The sequence below is a fragment of the Puntigrus tetrazona genome, unplaced genomic scaffold (assembly GCF_018831695.1).
Source record: "Puntigrus tetrazona isolate hp1 unplaced genomic scaffold, ASM1883169v1 S000000456, whole genome shotgun sequence".
Taxonomy (NCBI): domain Eukaryota; kingdom Metazoa; phylum Chordata; class Actinopteri; order Cypriniformes; family Cyprinidae; genus Puntigrus; species Puntigrus tetrazona.
The window spans coordinates 578,609-599,460 of record NW_025048098.1 but is presented as its reverse complement, the minus strand read 5'-3'; the positions used below and the strand labels follow the sequence as shown (position 1 = coordinate 599,460).

At 34.2% G+C, this 20,852-nt stretch overlaps 2 protein-coding genes across 3 annotated transcripts; one reads left to right on the top strand and one right to left on the bottom strand.

Annotated features, from left to right (window-relative positions):
* Nucleotides 1-252: 252 nt before the first annotated feature.
* On the bottom strand, nt 253-10,150 carry pbx2 (pre-B-cell leukemia homeobox 2). Of its 2 annotated transcripts, XM_043231849.1 has the most exons (9): nt 9,813-10,150; nt 9,099-9,172; nt 7,120-7,364; nt 5,252-5,442; nt 4,542-4,677; nt 4,248-4,389; nt 2,727-2,821; nt 2,570-2,620; nt 253-1,138 (listed from the first exon to the last, which is right to left on the bottom strand). In XM_043231849.1, exons 1-9 carry the CDS (start codon nt 10,055-10,057, stop codon nt 1,058-1,060), a joined length of 1,260 nt encoding a protein of 419 aa, XP_043087784.1. In that variant the 5' UTR covers nt 10,058-10,150; the 3' UTR covers nt 253-1,057. The 2 variants fall into 2 exon arrangements, with proteins under 2 accessions (XP_043087784.1, XP_043087785.1); XM_043231850.1 differs by lacking the exon at nt 2,570-2,620 and having other exon boundaries at nt 9,813-10,147.
* Nucleotides 10,151-11,071: 921 nt separating this feature from the next.
* Nucleotides 11,072-17,099, top strand: LOC122333968 (G-protein-signaling modulator 1). Its single transcript, XM_043231827.1, has 5 exons — nt 11,072-11,519; nt 11,752-12,225; nt 13,459-13,615; nt 14,805-15,043; nt 16,681-17,099. The coding sequence occupies exons 1-5, from the start codon at nt 11,457-11,459 to the stop codon at nt 16,813-16,815; spliced, it is 1,068 nt and encodes a 355-aa protein (XP_043087762.1). The 5' UTR covers nt 11,072-11,456; the 3' UTR covers nt 16,816-17,099.
* Nucleotides 17,100-20,852: the final 3,753 nt, after the last annotated feature.

Below are 20,852 nucleotides of genomic sequence, written 5' to 3'. Positions count from 1 at the left end.
ATTCTAAAAGATGCACACTCGCATGAGATGAAGACTTTTAGAAAGACCCAGGTTCCTGTTTATCTTTCACAATGGTGTCATTAACATGAATTTCCTCTTTTGTCTTTACTTCTTGACTTGGCAAAAGATTACCAAACGCCTCCCTGGGAATGTTACCAAAGTAAAACGGGCCGTAAATGCCATATCATATTAAGTAAACGTTTTTCAGTGTTAAAAATGAAGGTAAAAAAGACAATATTTAAGTGCAAGTGATGAATGTGTACACAGACAGTCTTTATTGTAAAAGAGGTAGAGAATACAGGTGTTTCACTGTACAGAGAAAAGACAGCACTGTTGATATACTCATTCAAACGGTAAATAAAGACAGCAAACGCACCTCATTCATGTAACTGATACATACACAAACCCAGTAAAAAATAGAAACGCACACACACACGAAAAAAAAACAAACAAACAATCTTTGGATTTTTCTCTATTGCCCCCTTCACCCAAGCCAATTCGATCTGAGCTTCGAATAAACAATATAGAGCAGTGATAATAATAATAATAATGTAAGAACTATAATGAAGCAGTCTTAATGCAGTTTAAAAAGTTCCCCTTTCAACACCCAGATATTGCAGTAACAAATAGTGGAAGTTGTAATGTAGTGGAAAGTGATGACAAAACTAAAATAAAATATGTGACGGCAACTAAATGCCATGAACTCATCATCCAAATGGAGGACGGGGCCTCATTCATGAAACAAAAGCTCAACAAATGCATAAAATAAAACTTTTTATGCAAATTAGCATCTTAAGCTAGCAGTTTCGCAAACAACGTGTGTATTTGCTGTATGCTTCATGAACGAGGCCCATTCTTCTGTAGATTACCGCACTGAGTGGAATACGGTAGCGGTCATGAGGACGGCTTTGTAATCGGCTTGCCGCGTTTCACGAACGAGGCTCGATGTCGAGTCTGATAATGAGCTTCTAAAAACAAAACGAATGCGCAAAACTGAAACTGCATTTGGGTAGAAGAGTGACCGTCATCCTTTCGTCCTTCCAGCAGACGGAGCCCATCAGTCCGAGTTGTCGGAGTGGTCGCTGCCGGGTGAAGCGGCGGAGGGGGGCGTGTTCTGCTCCTGCCAGTTCCCATTAGTCTGAGGACACACAAAACTAGCGTTAAAACCAGGAAAACAGAAATCTCTTAGCACATAGAACTCCTAGCGCACATGCTGAAACTTAAGGCCTATTCACAGCGAGTCGGCCATGTTACGGCAGCAAACTTCCTTGATTATTACGCCGGAACGGAGGTATAGTTCCTAATCGTATCGGCCTAGAAAATCTCAACTTTTCATTTTCCGCTGGTCTTAGCGCACAATAGAACTACAAAAGAGTCAAGTTTTAAATAGGTTTTTTAAAAAAAAAACACTGAAACTCTTTGGTCATTTTGGAAGGCGATGCTAATGGTCTAATCGGATTCAGCGATCTATGCTAAGCTACGCTAAATAGCCACGCAGGCCCGGAGATCGGCCGAGCGGATTCAAAAACGGTAAAACTTACTAACTCGGGGGAAGCTGCAGAATGAGCCAATTCCAAAAAAGTTATAGTTCGGATCAACATGAGGGAGATTTTGGCAGGTTGTTCATGGTGTACTTAAAGTAACTCAAAAGCAGTGATACTTTCATTTTGATGCATTCATGATTTCACTGCAGAAGCTATATTGTAAATACAATGCTTACTTCTATTAATAAATAAAAGTTATTTTGTACAATTATCAGATTTATCATTTAATTACAAATAAAAGTACACTTATCGTTTAATATACATTCCAATTTAAGGCTATATATATATATATATATATATACACACTAAGATACTAATAATTTAAATATTTGTAACATTTTTACTACTATTATTATACCAATACATTGCTATTGTAAGAGAAATCTGACATAATTAAGAATTCACATTTCATAACTATAACTTTATACAGAACTTTGTTATTTCTGCATTTGTTTTTACCATCTATAGCTTTTACAAAGACATTAAAATCACACACTTAACCAAAGTGAAATCTGTATTTTTAGATAATAATACAATTATTTTAAGAATGTGCACAACACCATTTTTAAAACTACTAATATATCACGCTTCTTATCTTTATAATCAAGTTACATTCATTTCACATTTATTTGAAGTAGCCTAAAATATTTGAAATATTTCTTGCACGCTTATCTTTGTGAAATTTGTAGTCGCAGATATAAAGTTTTATTTCTTTTTAAATATTTATACAGTATTTCTCTGGACACTCCCGCTCAAAGAGCTTAGACGGGTTTTATTTGGTACGCGAGACCACGTATGTGCAATTCACCTTTGTTCATTTGCCTGAATGTCTCTCATAAAAATTCATGCGCCACTTGAAACGTCGCTCTTGATATGAATAGGCCTTAATTATAATCAGCGGGGCGCGTGAATCCAACTTGCAAACAAGTATAACCGAGTAAAGATCGCAGCGAAGTCACTTAAAAAAGAAAAAGAAAAAAAAAGCGAGACGGCAGACACAAGCATGCGTGTGATGAGCTCCTCACCCGGCTCTCTCTGGTACTATAGAGTCTTTCTGAGAAGCGTGTTTGAGCGTCCTACCAGAGAGAGAGAGGAAAAGGACATTTAGGCAGAGCTGCACGGCAAAGCAAACACAGAGATGACGGCATGCAGCGGGCCGCAGGAAGCTCGAGAGGCTCGTACCTGAGACCCCATGTGATAGGGAGGCTGCTCTCCGTTCATTGGAGGAACTCCTAGGAAGCAGTCAGCTGACCCTGACAGCGAGAACGACCCTGAGCCTGGAAGAATGAGAGGCACGAGACTTATTACAATGCCTTTTACTACAGCGCTGCCGTTTTATGACCGTTTCTATGTAAAGAAATAAACACTGAATTAATGCTAAATAGATTAAACTTTGTTCATCGTGCGCATGTCATTCAAAGGGAGCAAAATACAAAAGCAGCTGTTATTTGAATTTTAGAAACATTATATTGTCACGCACTAACGTTTAAAAGATTGACACGAGGATGCAGTAAATTGATCGAAAGTGACGCTAAATAATCTTTAAAAAATGCATTCAAACAGAAAACTGTTATTTTAAAGAGCAATAATATTTTTTTATATTTCTATATAGTTTTTTCAAATGCACATCAATGCAGCTTTGGTAAGCATGAGATATTTTTATTTATAATTTTTTTTAAAGTTATACTTGTGGACTCACCCTGAACTTTTGAACAGTAATATATGTAAAACATCTTATTGTATTTAGTAGGGATGCGCCTAAAGTTAGTCTGCTGAAAATTATTGGCATTTTGGTTTTTGTAAGAATGTATTGCTATTTAATATTAAGGTAGCCTAACACTTTACACGTTAGTTAATTACAGTATTTATTAATCAGTCTTGTTCACTGTTCATTAAAAAGTGCATTAACTGCTAACAAGCACAACTGATGATTGCAATTAACATTAATAAATGAATCAGTAAAATATTGTTCATTGTTAGTTCATGCTAACTATAGTAGTTAAGAAATGTTAACTAATGAACCTTATTGTAAAGTGTTATTATTATTAATATAAATTCTGTCCAGTTTTGTTGCTTTCAGTAAAAGTATGTTTTTTTTGTGCTTTGTTTAAGCTTGTGTTTTGTTTAGTTTTTATTTAGTATAATTCAGATTGTGTTAAATTAAAAAGTTTTACAAAATTACTTTATATTATTGAATAAAATAATAAATAATCATTACAAAGCATTCTCGGTTTCAGCCCAGAATTTTCATTTCGGTGCATCCCTAATATTCAGTGCTTCCAAATGATTATTCAAAATGAACTGCATCCAAAAAAAAAAAATTGTTTCTGTTTGCATAATATATTTGTGTGCGCTGTGTACATTGATTATGTTTATATAAATGTGTATACATTTCTAAAAATAACTTTGTTTATATTTAATATTTATGATGTATAATAGACATTACATAATATAGACATAAATATTTTCAAAATATATACTGTACGTGTATTTATATATACACAGAATTCAAATCAAATTCAGTGATTAAATTCAAAAGATTTGTTTGCATTATCTCTGCTGTAGCAAACTATATATATATATAGACACACACACACTTAGGTAAATGTTGCCTAATATGGAACAAATGTGTCACTCAGGACTATTACAAATATCCAAAACTAGTTTGAAAAAGCCCCGTTAAAGCTGAAGAGTTGAACTAACCAGTGGAGTTTGGAGTGTGGGGTGATTCCTCGCTCTGTGTCGCCCCTAAGGCCGTCTTCATGGCATACAGATTGGCCTCTTCCTGGAACTTCCCAATGTTCTTCTTATAGCGGATCCTCTTGTTGCCAAACCAGTTGGACACCTGTCACGATTTCAGAGCCAAAATGAAACTGAGCCGTCTCCGATGACCGGACGCTCCCGTAGTGGACCGAGAGCCAGGCTCCTCTCTCAAACGCTCAAAAGAAAACAAGCCTATTAAGATAGAGAAAATAGATCCGACGGAGGAGCTCGTACCTGAGACACAGTGATACCGCACTGCTTGGCCAGCTCTTCTTTGGCCTCCTCGCTGGGGTAAGGGTTCGAGAGATGGGAATAGAAATACTCGTTCAGGACCTCTGTGGCCTGTTTACTAAAATTACGCCGTTTGCGCCTGACAAAGCAAGAGAACAAACTGTGATCAGCATATGCATGAAAAACATATAGGGTTTATGCAGATAAATTAAAGACTTTTTTGTAAGAGCAAGTGAATAAAAATGAAGGTGTGTTCTGTCAAATGTGTAAAGATACATTTACTTAAGAAAAATTACATAAGAGATCGTGTTTTATGTGAAAGTGATCAACATTAAACGAGTTTGACTAAAACACAAACAAATATATACAGAAAGACTCTTAAAAATCTATTTAATTCAAAGGAAAACTCTGCTAGGTTTTTCAGGATTTCTTGATTAAATGCCTCCTGATCATGATTAATCGATCCAAAAAAAATAGTTTGTTTAAATACTACATGCATGTTTGTACCGCATATATTCATAAATGTTCACACATGTATATATTTTAAATAATATCCCTGTAAGCATTTGTTACATACATGCATTATATTACAATAAATCTACACAGTGCACACACTTTTATTTTGAATTGATCAAACGTGAATAATCGTTTTGCAGCCCTAGTTGTTCAAAAAGCACGGATGTAATCTATCCCAGAACGCGCTTTCATCCCACCTGGCATCCAGGAAGCGTGAGCGCAGGATCATGACCGCTTCACAGGTGCTCTGTTTGAGCTGCGTCTGAATGGAGCTGAACTTGCGATGGATGATGGCCACCATGCGCTCGATCTCACGAGGAGACACGGGCCGGGTGCGAGACTGCTCCCTCAGCAGGTTCATAACATGGGTAGTGAACTCACTGCAGGCCTGGAAACAGCGAGGAGGTTAGAAAGCAGCTCCTTTCTGGCCGGAGATGTCAGACATGCATTTTTGTCCTCGCTCCAAAAAATAAAATAAAAAAGCTGTGCAAATAACAGATACAGAAGTTGTATTTCAAGCTCAATAGAGTGCAACAGTTCCAAAAGTATGTATCTCATTCCTTTTTTTTTTTTTTTTATAGAATTTTGTACAATTTATTAACCATTAAATGCGAGACCTAGGGCTGGGTATCGTGCAAAAAAAGTTGTATACCGATACCGGTTCCTGAATACCTTTTTCATTATAAATTTTAACAAGATTACATTTTCTCAAAAAACTTTTTTTTTTTCCAGTTTGCTGACATTTACACAGCCTCCTCTCCTGAGCCGAAGCACAAAGGAACTAAATATAGGTATAAAAATAAAAAAAATAAAAATCAGTGCATAAATAGTTATTGTACCTTTACCTTTAATTTTAAAATGCACATAGCTCATAGACAGAATCATCATTTCTATTCGTTTCCACACATTTAGCAGCCTCAAATTGTCTGCCTGTATTTTCCTATATTTTGACTATTTATCAGCAGCTTTACACGACCAACACATGTTAGACGGCGATCGGAGGTCATAACAAACGCTCAATGGTTGTTTGAAGCGTGCTGGAGTAAATGCAGAATATAAATCATACTTATTGTCATTTGCAGCATAACGCTAGCGTGCATGAATCGCCACGTAACATGCGTTTTGAGTCGTGTAGCAGCCTATCGGTGAAGACCTTTTCTGAAAAGCGGTGGAAATGCCAGTTTGAACGAGGAACGATTTCATTTGAAAACGGAAGCGCACGAGTAATGTAGACTTTCAAGAGAGTTGGGACGCTTACACACGTGTGAGCCACATCTCTGTAATCGGTGTAAACTAGGTGAGTTCTATGAGACCGGCGCAAACTCTTTAATACCTAGCTGTTTCGTCCTGCATTTGGAGCGTCGACTTAACGTTGCATTATTTCTAGTCAAACGTACCGGCTAGTGCTGCAGGCTTACTGGCTCACCGACGTTGACAAGATTGACCCCTCAGGTAACGAAATTTGGTACGGAACGACGAGGCGTTTTTCCGATACTCAATGGTATCGGGGCAATTCGGTGGGTACCTAAAAAGTACCAAACTCGATACCCAGCCCTGGCGCGACCTACTGTGAACTATGAGATTATTAAACAACGGTATATGCTTTTGTAGAGTCAACTTATTCTTATATAGCCATGTTCAAAATTGAAATTCCTCATGAAAAATCTTATTATCCACGATTCTGCAGAAAAATCTCCACCAATCAGAAAACCGAAAGAAGCATAAGATCTCTTTAGCGCCCATCCACTCCCATGAAGCACTGCGAGCGTCCTAATCAAGCCAATCTTCCTATGATCTCAAACTACTTGTATGCATAACACTCTTATTTTACATTAAAATTGAGATTTTTTTTATATTTAATCAACATATTTAAAATCACTAGTTTTATATTGTATCATCACATCAATGCTTCATGGGATGCAGTTCTTACAGTTCTTCTTCTTAAGTTGTTAATTTTAAAAAAGTGGGCGTGCACTGCTGCACTCTATTATTGTGAAGCGGAATTCTGGACCAATGAGATTTCGCTGTGGGCGTGGCTACCCAGCACAATGGCAGCGATATGTACCTGCTCGTATTTTTCCAGCTCTGTGTGGTAAATGTTCCGAATTTGGCTCAACTTGCTTTTATAGTCGGAGTGCTCCAGTGAGCTGTCAGGAGACATCCCGCCAGAGCTGGTTGCGGCAGAGACCGCGGCGGCAGCTCCGCCCCCCTTCTCCGGACCGGCCACGCCTTCGGCCAGCAGCATGTTGTCCAATCGAACAAGCTGTGGGTCTGGAGGCTCCTCCTCCTGAGCGTTTCTCATGGAAAGACCTGCAAATGAGAAATGTATCCATTGAAAGGATTCACCCATTCGCTGATTTTCAAGCAGCTTTGTATTGTTACAATGTAAAAAAATCTTAATTGTCTTGCTGTATTACAACTTTTATGAAAACTACAGATTGCACTTTCACTTTTTTGTGTCACCGCTCACGGATAGTCTGATTAAATCCATTGCATTATGGGTAATTAAGTTTTCCCATGTTTTGTCTTTCACCACAGCCCAAAATGACCCCTTTAATATTTACATTTCATAATGCAGATCCCTAATTGTACAAAACTGGTATTAGTACTTTAAATAATGTAAAACATTTTGTTTGTGAAAAGTAGGACATGAAATATTATAAAAACTATTTCACAAATTGCACTGTAATTGTAGCTTTGTTTTAATGAAATAGCAAATTATTTATCTATGCTTCTTCCGAAGTTTTACAATTTAAAACAGAGAGAAATAAGACATTCAGCCATCATATTTCTTAAAACTAAATTTGGGTTAACTTCTTTAAAATCCTTTTCAAGGGTGTCAACACTATATCAGTTTTCTCAGAGTATCGCAATACAAACATACTGATACTGTAATGGCAGTCGACAACCTTCAAGATAAATACGAATTAATTTAGATTTATTCCCCGGGGCAACACAAGGTTAAGTGCTTCAGTCAAGGGCAAAGCATTAGGCAGGATGACTCATTTCGACAGTTCCTGTGTCATCACTGCTTAACATTGCAGTCACCCTAAGTACTGCTTTATTCTGTTACACAGAGTCTGATGAGGAGAGGTTTTATTTTTATTCATATACTTGACAAAATGTTTCAAGACAGCACCTTGCAATAAACGGTGAATAGCAAAGGGCATTACTGTATGATTAATGGCTCACAGCATGCAATACCACGGGCTGTAAGGGAGCGTGCCAAACCACGCAAATTAAAAGACTCCATTAGGCACAACGCCATTTAATTACTAACCATCACAGTAAACATTTCTGTCATCTTATGGCGCTTCCTAAACTTAGTCTTCAGACAAACCAAAGACACTGCACATTTATTAACAGTTAAATTCTCATGCAAATAATAGAACGTAACATGCAAATAAAAAGGGTTGCGTTGACATGCAGTTATTTAGGTTCTCATATAAGCCAATTACGACTTAATCGTTGTACTGGTATACGAATGCATGAAAATGTGGCACCGCATGCAAAAAAATTAATAAATAAAAAGAACGGTTTGAGACAGTGTCATTAAATAGAGCTGAGAAAATCTTCTGCGGTCTTCTGACAAACCAGAAACCATTTGTTATTGGTGTGCTTACATTTTTACTCATTTAAACGCATGCAAATAATTTTGAATAGCATTGGTGAGAATGACATGGTTAGAGACAGTTTATAAAGAATGTTATTTATAATTATATTTTAAAAGCTGCAAACCTGGTCAAACACATAATCATTATGCTTTTGTTGAGTAGTAAGTGCTGTTTTATCATTCAAATCACGCAAAACTGCATGCAAATGACAGGGTTCGGGGATATATTTATGAACTAGAATAAAATATAAATGATTATTAAGGAAAAAAACGTTACAATTATTGTATTTTTTATAAGATTTACACTCTCTGGCTTTGTTCTTGCAGAACATGGCGCCTGTGCGGAATCCAATGCCAACTTTTAAACCAATTATAAAGTTGCAGTTATGATATTTGCCACTTTTAAAACAAAATGCATACCAGTTACTCACCGGTTTTCTCTTTAATTTCGCACAGGACGCTGAATAGAGCCGGTTTCATCCGATGACAGTTTAAAGCGTGTTTTCTGTGACAAAATAACAAACAAAAGTCAGTTAGCTAACATTAGCCTGTTAGCTACCGATGTAACAGTGACAGCAAGACTTGCTTTAAATATATAAAGGCTAAAATCGGGTTACTTGTGACAAATATAGTATGTCACAACCTCCCTTTATATAGAAATAGTTTTATTTCTTTTTTGTTGCCATATTAATACTTTATTACCCATTTCGATTCTGACACATTAGCCTTTCACCTTAGCTTCAGGCAGTGATTTGTGTTTTTGTGAAATTAATAAAAAATAAAGCCACGTGTGTAATAAGATTACAAATAAACAGATTCGTGTACATCTAATAGCGATTCGTTGTTTTATCTATATATTGCAAAATTAAGGAAAAGGAGTTTGTTTGGAGTCAAGTTAAAACGTAAACAATAGCAGCTAAGCCCGTGAACTTCGGCACATATTCTATTAATTGTTTTAACAGTAATAGCATTTTACATTTTATGCCTTGTTAAATCAAATAAACGTTTCTTTGAGTGGGTTAAAGGCGAAATAATGTCATAAAAAAGGTTAGAAAATAGATTGTACTATGTTTCACCATACCCTTGTCGCACGCGACCGTTAGCACAATGCAAAGTTTTCAAAGAAATTATTTTAAATAACTCACTTTGCTTGAGCTTCGTCTAAACTTTGGTCGGTAATCGTCATGATCTGTTGCAAGATATCTCCAATGTCCCGGCGGTTGTCGTGTCCATTTTCGTTGCCTTCGAGGCCCGCGGGGTCTCCATCGGGGCGGTGTTGAGAAGGCTGGTGCACCGGGTTAAGTGGATGCATTCCCGGGTGGACGTTCAACCCGAGACCGCGGCTTGCGCTGGGCCCGTTGCCTGTGATGGGCTGCTGCGGCTGCAACATCCTGAGCAGTACATTAATCTAGATGAGTGTGTGTGACTGTGAGTGAGTGAGTGAGTGAGTGTGTGTCCACGCATCGCCACGCTGGAGTCCCCTAGCGATTGACACGTAAAAAAAACGTGCCCTTGCATGGAAATAGACATTCTGCAAATGCAAAATGCGACCACGGAGTCTGCTGCATGGGTCAAAAACGGACACGGAGTTTGAATTTAATGAAACCTCATCACACCAACTAAAATGTAGATTTATGCTTCTAGGAAAATGTAGCCCAAATGCACAAGAAGTTCAGGCTTTTTGTGAATATGCTAAACACCACAAAACATGTCTGTAAAGTTCATGTTAAAATCAAAAGGAAAAATAAAGAAATAAATGAAAAGAAAATGTAAATGTGTTTGATGTAATTAATAAAAAAAAAAAAAAAAATATATATATATATATATATATATATATATATATATATATATATATATATATATATATATATATATATATATATCACAGTAATGATAAAATGAACAAGTTCAAATTACCATATAATTTAGATGGAAATGTTAGAAACTCTTAATTACAATTAAAATAATTAAGATAACATAAAACAACAAGTTGTTCTTATTTATTTATTCATGTATTTTTTTAAGGGTGAAATGTGAACTCTGGTCACGTTCTTGCCCATTTCTGTGATATTCACTCTTTTATTAAGGCACGGTTTTACTTCTGAATTATGAAATGTGATATTCTCGCACGCAAGGAGTTGCTCAACATATGCAAAATTCCTTCTGCGAGTGCATAGTTTACATGTCATCATGTCACGGCCCGAAGGCTTCAGGTCTGCAGTGTAATCAACAGCGGGAGAAACAGCCAATGTTTCTTCGTGCTGAATAGAATAGATCTTATTTTAAATTCGAGACGGTCAATCTTCTTCTCCTTTACTCTCGAGTCCTACTCTCTATCACCAAGTCTAACTTCTCGTTTTGCTGGTAGTCAACAGGAAATCTGCAAAACCACAGACTGTGTTAAACAAACAGGCCGCCAGTTTCAACATGCAAGGCTTTTAGGGCTGTTAGGCGTCAGCACACCTTTCCCTTCGTATTATTATAAAATAGCTTCGCATTTCGATAAGAGTGGGTTTAAAGGGAGCAGACCGCATCGTGCACTTCTGTAGTGGATTTCTATGCGTCGGCCTGTTCCGCTAGTTCATCTGAAAGGGGCCAGATACATAGGGGTGGATCAGGGCCATAAGAGAGGAACAGGAAGAGACAGAACAAGCGGACTGTGAAGCGGTGAAGTTGTCGATGCATCGTGTCAGCTTTTAGCTCTTTTTCAGATTCGATTGTGAGAACCACTCGGAGTTTAGTCGAGATATGTGGGAGTTAATGCATGTTCGTACACGGAGGTGAGATGCATGTGGGCTTTACTTGACATTCCGCTCAGAGGACCTCATTTTATCTCGTCTAAGGTTGAGAAGGTAAGTAGGGCCGTAAATCTCACCCACCGTCTAAATAAGCACATGTTAGAAATGTATCTAAAAGTCGTCATATGTCAAAACACCGACTACGTTTCGGTGGCTAGATAAAAACTGGCATTATAAATCATAAACATGCTTTAGATATATATGCCGATTACACGCGTGACTGTTCGCTGTCTTGACTTGCTCAACGTATGGAAATGAGGGATCTCTAACTTCATACTTTTTATAGGCTCTCGTACTTTCTTCCATGGAGAGCTCAGCAGAAGCTAGGACGAACCGCTCAGAGGTCAAAGTTGAAACCTCGGCGGACAAGCAGTTGGAACCTCTTCTCATTCTGGAAGAGGGGGACGAGCCTTCGGATGTGATAAACAACACAGAGAGAGGAAGGACCGTGCTGAGAGTTAGGACGGCCGATGAAAACACAGAAGGTGACGGCGTTAGAGAAGCCACAGAGGGAAGTTCACATGATCACAACAACGTCCGAGTAGGAAAAGGTGAAAGCGAAGCAATGCGGGCAGAAATAGATGAGGAAAGGAATGTAACTCTGGAAAGTCGACAAGAAGATATTGAGAAAACGGATAAGGGATCATCAGACGGGACAGAGAAGATGCTCCAAGCCGAGACTCGAGACAAAGCGAGCGCTCAAGGAGAAGTAAAACTGCGGCCCAAAGACAGACTCAGCCCTGACGACGCAAAGCTAACGGTAAGGTTTAATAATTACTAACAGCATTGAGAAGACACCATGAAACGGCTTGACAAGTGCAGTTCTTTTTTTCTGTGTTGATGTATTTCCTATTGAATCACTAAGTGGGCGGGACCTTTGAAGTTCTTGTCTTTTTTAGGTTTAAGCCAATAGGTGTTAGTTACAGCTAGTGAATTTTAATAATTGACTAAAATATAATCTTTTTTAATTATTTTATTATTATATTAGCATATAGCCTACTTTTCGAAAGGTCGGTGTGGGTGTTTTCTGTCTATACATGTTCTAACAATGTAATTTATTCCTGTGATGCAAAGCTTATTTTCAGCATCGGCATTGATTGATCTTCATTAACAGTATTTATTTATCCTATAATATTTTTTTTCGGGATTCTCTGATGAATAGAAAGTTCAGAAGTAGAGCGTTAATTTAAAAAAGACATTTTATGCGATGTTATACGCGCCTTTTCTTTCATTTTCTGTTATTTTAATTCACCCTCGCTGAATAAAAGTATTAATATAATAAAAATGTAAAGACAAAAATAATATAAATAAGCCTCAAAGCTAACAGGCATGGATTAATGTTATTTAAAAAGCTTCCCATAATGACGCTCGTTACTTTAGGTGTCCTAGGATTTTTTATTTCACTTTTATTAATAATAATAACATTTTTATTTTAAAAGGAATTTACACAAATACAAACTTACACATCCCATTATTTATTAAGAATTTATTACATTATAAAGTGTACACCACTTCTGTAATATTTCTAATATTGTAATATTTGTTAACATATCCTTCTGTAAACATAAATTATATTCATAGTTGCATAGATGCATCCTTCAGGAACTGATTGCGACACTTTTACTTTTCTTAGCAATCTGACTTTTGGAAATGAAGCCATATCTAGACGCCTATGGATGGATTCTTTTAAATTAAAAAAGAAAATTCTGTCACCATCTAGTCAACCTTGCATCATTTCAAACCTGTACGAGCTTCTATCTTCTGTTGGGCATGAAAGAAAATACATTTTGAAGTATATTGGTTCCCAAACAATTGGCGGAGGCCGCTGACTTCCATGAAAATACTGCTGTTTGGTTACCAACGTTCTTCAAAATATCTTCTTTTGTGCTGAGGAGAAGAAATAAGCTCATACAGGTTTGGAACAACGTGAAGGGGATTAAATGACGAGTGAAAGGATTTGATATGATGATGATGATGATGATGATGTGCTCAGGTCCAGAGGATATCTCCAGATTTCCCAGAAGCTTTCTGCGAGCTGTTGTTCGCGTTACAAGAGGGCCGGCGGCTCAACGACCAGCGCTGCTCGTTTCGTCTGGAGCGCCGCAGGAGATGCTACTCGGAGCCCAGCACACCTCGCCACAGCCAGAGAGGTGAAGAGACACAAACTAATCACAGACAATAACACCACCAGAGCATGCCGAAAAATGAAGCGCTTGCAATTAGAGTAAGCTACATTTTGGAATACTTGTAATCAGACTACAGCTGCTTTTTCATGGATTACACCGTTACATATTATTCACAAAGCAGCGATAAATTATTCGTAATTCATTGATTCTCCCTAAATATGTATTTTTTAATCTTTTACGTTTTCCTTTCTGAAATATCCTGCTAATTATGTACATTAAAGGACACGCTTTCTTTGGAAACTCCTGGTCTGGCGATAGCACTTTTAGCATAGCTTAGCATAGATCATTGAATCCAATTAGACCAGTAGCATCGCCTATTTCCAAAAAAGTGGAGTGTTCCTTTAAGAAAGTCCAGTTTTGCGGACATTCTCATTCATTTTCCTTTGAATTATCACTCCGTAGGTTTATTAACCATGCATTATCATGTCTTTGGAAGGCTTTTGTCTTTCAAACTCATTACAATGCGCATATTCACTTTATTTTTTATTTCCACTGTCATGTAGGTATTCCAAAACATTTAGTCATCTCTAAACCTCACTCACCAAATATATTTACTTTTCACAGAGTAAATAATTTTAGGTTTTAAATAATTTTCTGCCCAGTTGCAAATATGGCCACAGAATAAAAAGACTTTACTGGAAAAACTTTAAAATGATTTATTCAACTCAGTTCCTTCACAAATCCTAGTTTGGAAAGTCTTGATATAATATAACGTTTAATGCACTTTGTGTTGTAAATTACGATGAATGGAACAGATTTTTTACCTCAGTATGATACAAGATAATCTTATTTGAATCAACGTAATAAACGAGTCGATAGAATCATTTATTCACCCTGTATGAATCATTTCGTTCTGCTGAACACAAAGGAAGATATTTAAAAAAAAAAACTTTTTGGGTCACCATTAACTTCCATAGTAGGAATAGAATACTATGGGAGTCGATGGTGACCGAAAACAACCATTTTTTTTCCAGATGTCTTCCTTTGCTCATACAGGTTTGGAACTACTCGAATGACTTTGGGTGTGCTATATACAAAAGTAATCTAAAAGTAATCCGATTACTTTACCGACTACGGTTTTTCTCATGTAATCAGTAAGAGTTTTGTAAGCGATCTATACCCAGCTCTCACGAAGCGTGTCTTTTCCACACAGTGGTGTTCTCCTCCATGACGTCCCTGCAGAAGGAGGAGTTCTTCGATTTGCTGGCGACCTCTCAGGGACGTCGACTGGACGACCAGCGAGCGGAGCTCCAGAACGTTCCCTCGGCCCCCCCGCCTCCGCTGCCCAAAGCCAAGCAGAGGAAGAGCAGCTGGAAGATCCCAGAGGCCCCCCGGACCGTTCCCACGCAGACCCCCAAAGAGGACTTCTACAACATGATCGTCAACACACAAGTGAGCACACGCAGCCTAGTCTGTCACACGCGTGCGTCTTTGGACTTTTTCTTTTCTAACTTCACTTAACAAGTGGGTTTTCAAAGGTGTTGATGCCGAAGGCCCCAAATATGATGCTCCTCTTATTTGAGCCCATTACAAATATATTACACAGTGCAAAAATCTGTTAAACTGTGTGAGGAAAAATCTATTCATTCATCAAATTAATTATTATTTTGTTTATTTATTTCTGGTCAGTCATATCAAATCTATTATAGGTTTTTAAATGCACAATTTTTAATTGGTAAACTTATGATTATGATTATTACTGCTGCTACTTTTAATCGCAACATGTTTGTGATAAATATAACGTATAGTCAGTAATAGAGGTCATTTACCCAGGATGCTTCCTTGCCAGGATTTCTATTTTGCTATGAGTCGAAGTTCCTCGAGAGCATTTTGAAAATATAAGGAACAATATAGAAATCCTGGCCAGGACGCATCCTGGAGAAAAGCCTCTTATATCACCCTAGTCAGTAATGTCAAATTGGTAAAAGCAAATAGTGTTATTTCTAAAATGTTTAAATGATGATGATAATAATAATAATAATAATAATAATAATAATAATAATAATAATAATAATTTATTATAATATATTTTTAAAATATGTTTTAAAATCTATATTAATATGAATATTAATAATAATATCACTACTACTACTACTATTAATTGTTTATGATTAATATTGTGTATGGTTAATAATGTCAAATTGGTAAAAGCAAATAGTTTTATTTCTAAAATGTTTGAATGATAATAATAATAATAATTTAAAAAATGTATTATATTTTTTAAATCACATTTTTAAATCAATAATAATATTATTAATAATAATATTATTATTAATAATTATATTATCACTACTACTACTATTAATTATGATTAATATTGTGTATGGCCAATAATGTCAAATTGGTAAAAGCAAATAGTTTTATATCTAAAATGTTTGAATGATAATAATAATAATAAAAACATTTTTAAATCAATAATAACAATATTATTATCATTAATAATAATAATAATAATAATAATAATAATAATAATAATATCACTACCACCACTATTAATTGTTTATGATTAATATTGTGTATGGTTAATAATGTCAAACTGGTAAAAGCAAATAATAATAATAATAATTTGTTATATTTTTTCATCACAATATTTTATATCAATAATAATATTCATAATAATAATATTATTATTATAATTACTACTACTACTACTTGTTTATGATTAATATTGTATATTGTCAATAATGTGAAATTGGTAAATGCGAATGTCATCGATTTCTACATTCTTTATTAATACCTTAACTTTTAAATACTACTACTACTACTAATATGAAATAAATAAATAACAAAGTGTTTATAATCAATACAATAATTTGAGTTATTATTATTATTATCATTATTATTATTTAACAATAATTTTAAAATGTTAATGATTATTGTTATCATTTATGGCCAGTAATGTCAAATCGGTTCATGTTTTATATTTCTACAATCATTATTATCGTATTAGGATTTTAATAATCCCATCACTGCTCTTACCACTAATTCTACCACTGTTATAGTTAATAGAAGTATTTTTATTTTGCCAGGCCCAGGGCCGGCTGGAGGAGCAGCGCAGCGCAGCTCCAGGACCGATGGACGATGAAGATTTCTTTTCTTTGCTGCTGAAGGTTCAGGGAGGAAGAATGGATGAACAGAGAACGGAGCTCAAGCCTGTTCATTAATAGATGAGCTATGATGAGCTGAGAATCAGATGGGAGGTTCCTGCTTTACTGGGTCTGTTACGGTGTGTGAGTTTCTCCTGCACAAGCAACTATAACGATCAGACTACCGGTAGAAGAACACTTGCACTACTTCTCAACATTGCTACGTTCACTGCGCTTGAACTCTTGGCTTCATTATGAACGGGAGAGCCACAGAATATCTCTCGCTAAAGGTCATTTGAAGGATCTCTGCCTTTTTCTCTTATCTACATGCTAAAAGATGGAAATAAATGTCGAACTGTGAATTGTAATGTTTACTTTTATTGTGAAAAGATATGGAGACTCGAGCGCTGATGAGCTTCTCAAGTGGTAGTGACGTTTATCAAAGCTCCATCCCAGATTCAGCCACTAGATGGCGATAGAGATTAAGAATTTTAATCTCACTTGAATAAATTGAAAGAACCACACAGCAATTTATATATATATATATATATATATATATATATATATATATATATATATATATATATATATATATATATATATAATTGTATTATACAATAATATATATATAATTATTGTAATTATAATTATTGTATATATAAAGTATATATATATATATATATATATATATATATATATATATATATATATTTATATATATATATATATATATATATATATAATACAAAAACAGAAGGCCAAAAATATATATTTGCATTTAATCTCCCTTAAATAAGATTAAAAATTTACTTGTTTATATTTATATATATATATATATATATATATATATATATATATATATATATATATATATATATATATAACAGTAGGCCAAAAAGTATTTGCACATTTATAATTTAATTTATATATATATATATATATATATATATATATATATATATATATATATATTTTTTTTTAATTAATTTATATATATATATATACATATATATTTATATATATATACATATATATATATATATATATATATATATATTTTTTTTTTTTAATTATATATATAATAATATAATATAAATATTTTATTTTTTATTAATTTTTTTATTAATTTGTACATATATATATATACATATAAATATATGTATATTTTTTTAATAATGTCCCCAAAAGTATTTGCCCATTTACAAATCTAAAACAAAGATGATCGCTTTAGACAACAAATGGCATTATTTTAAAGAAAGACATTCAAGGAAGCACATTTTTCAAACAAAAAAAGTTCAGAATAAAGAACTTCCTTTGACTTTAGATCTTAAAACCAATACACAGACAATGCAGAGACAAAAAAGAAGTTGTGAGCGTCACGAGGAAAGGTGAGTCAGATCTCATTAGCTTCCCCGTTCTCCGGTGATGGAGGTGAGCAGACGTGAAGGCTAATGAGAGCACAGGGACGCCAGGCTCTGACTTCAAACTAAAGCGTGTGGATTGAACACACTCTGAAGGTCACACACGATGTTTCTTCTCATCGGACTGCAGCTTAATGAGGCGCTTTATTGAGGGAGAGCGCCACACTTGTCAGGTGTTGTTCACAAATCACCAGCTATACTGTTAACATTGGTAATTAGCATTTTTCATGCCTGGTTTTACACAAGCTTCCCCTGCGGCGATCAGGCTTGTGAACATGACACTGCCTGCGCATTACCAGCAATTTGTGCTCAATTACAAGATCATGAGGCAGAAAATGTTTGCATGCAAAACAATGGCACAGGCTTTCACTGTAAAGCTATTTAAAATCTACGCTTTAAACAAGTTCATATATATATATATATTATATATATATATATATATATATATATATATATATATATATATTTTTTTTTTTTTTTTTTTATTCATATTACAATATATTAGAAGTATGTATAATTGTTAGCAAGTGCAAACTATGTAATAAACCAAATTATTTATTATACATTAACAAATATACATGAAAACAAAATATAATTTAAGCTATAATACACAAATAAATATTACAGTTCTTCATTAATTATATTCATAATTACATGCAATTAATTTCTTATTTACTTTATATCTAATATATTATTTTATAATAAAAAATAAATACGTATGTGACTTGGTAAAAAATATATACGATTAACAATAATTGTAAATATAAAAACATCAAAATATTATATCAAAAACATTATATAATAATCAATACAAACTGTGTATTATCTATCTATTTTTAATTTTATAAATGTATAAATATAATTGTATTGTAATACTATATTATAAAATGTTAATATATTAAATATATTCTAAAAATAAAAAAATAATACTAATTATTAAAAAATAATATAATGATGTACTGTAAATAAATATACATACATTTGTGTATATATATATATATATAGAGAGTTGGAAAAATATTTGTCAAATTTTCTATCTATATTTGATTTTAGAGTCCTTTATGAATTTGCCTGGTAAAATAATATTTAGACTAAAAATGTACAAATATTTTTCCAAGCCATTAAGCGCCATGATTTCTTTACAACATACTGTATAAAACATAAATATGATTTCTTATTGAAATATTAGTGTCTTGATGAATGGTAATCACGCATTTCCTCTGAAAGCTCACTATTTCTTTCCTGAAGAGCGTCGGGCCCTCTTTGACCTCTCGGCTCAGCTGTGACCTCTGGGGCGTCCCGCCGGCTGGAGAGAGAGCCAGTAGGGTGATGTGAACGCATTACAACGAGTTTTATTTATCCTTTTGAAATGTCACCGGCTCTGCATGTATTAGCACACCGAAACCAGTTTAATCGAGCACAGCAATATCTCTGCCAAATTTATGTCGCTTTTTCAAAACTGCTTTCTTAAAGCGGTCCTGCGTGCAGAGCGCTCAACACAGCCTTACAGAAACACTAGCTCTGATTTCACACCTTACTGGAAGCATTCACACTTAATGCATTTATCTTACACGAAAATGTGAATGTATATGAACAGATATACATAAAGTAACTTTTAAAGATGCATAAACACATGGAAATGCAATTCATTTCTTATTTACTTTATATCTTACATTATCTTAATGAATTTGCTTGATAAAATAGTTTTTTATTACATGAAAATGTGAATGTATATGAACAGATATACATAAAGTAACTTTTAAAGATGCATAAACACATGGAAATGCAATTAATTTCTTATTTACTTTATATCTAATATATTATTTTATAATTAAAAAAATAAATACATATACACGTGACTTGATAAAATATATAACAATAATTGTAAATATAAAAACATCAAAATATTATATCAGAAACATTATATAATAATCAATACAAACTATGTATTATCTATTTTTAATGTATATTATATTATAAATGTATAAATATAATTGTATTGTAATATTATATGATAAAATATTCATATATTAAATATATTCTAAATACGTGTATTAAATAACAATTACAACTATATATTATTTTATTATTAAATATTACTTAATTATACAATATTCATTATTTTATTGTTGTATATATTATATAAAATCACAAATAGAAAAAATATTAAAATAATAATGTTCAATCGAAACAAACTATGTTTTATCTATCTATTTTTAATTTATATTATAAATGTATAACTATAATTGTATTGTAATACTATATTATAAAATATTAATATATTAAATATATTCTAAATACGTGTATTATATAACAATGACAACTAGGTTTTATTTTATTATTAAATATTACTTTATACAATATTCATTATTTTATTATTGTATATATTATATAAAAACACAAATAGAAAAAAAAATAAAAATAATAATGTTCAGTTGATTTGATGTTGGGGTCCAGTCATTCATCTGAGATTGTTCTCCGTATCAGACAGTAATCAGATTACGGTTTTATCTGCTCTTGTTCTGGACAAGCGGACCCGCTCCGGCCCGGATTCATCCGAGCGTATCTTCAGAAACTCTGTGCTCCGTCAGACTCTTCCAGCTGCTCCGTGTTTCCTCAAATTAAAGAAATCTGTTGCAGGAAGATTAGATGGCCCTGAACTCCAGCACGCTTTCTGACAGAGCCTGTCAGCGG

What these genes read in the sequence shown, in the direction of transcription:
- LOC122333968 (XM_043231827.1), top strand. Translation starts at nt 11,457, where the DNA reads ATGTGGGCTTTACTTGACATTCCGCTCAGAGGACCTCATTTTATCTCG. An exon ending in CTGACGACGCAAAGCTAACG is followed by an intron (nt 12,226 to 13,458) that starts GTAAGGTTTAAT and finishes TGATGTGCTCAG; the next exon opens with GTCCAGAGGATATCTCCAGA. An exon ending in ACCTCGCCACAGCCAGAGAG is followed by an intron (nt 13,616 to 14,804) that starts GTGAAGAGACAC and finishes TTTTCCACACAG; the next exon opens with TGGTGTTCTCCTCCATGACG.
- pbx2 (XM_043231849.1), bottom strand. Translation starts at nt 10,057, where the DNA reads ATGTTGCAGCCGCAGCAGCCCATCACAGGCAACGGGCCCAGCGCAAGC. An exon ending in AGCTGGAAAAATACGAGCAG is followed by an intron (nt 5,443 to 7,119) that starts GTACATATCGCT and finishes CGCTGTTTCCAG; the next exon opens with GCCTGCAGTGAGTTCACTAC. An exon ending in TCACGCTTCCTGGATGCCAG is followed by an intron (nt 4,678 to 5,251) that starts GTGGGATGAAAG and finishes TTGCTTTGTCAG; the next exon opens with GCGCAAACGGCGTAATTTTA.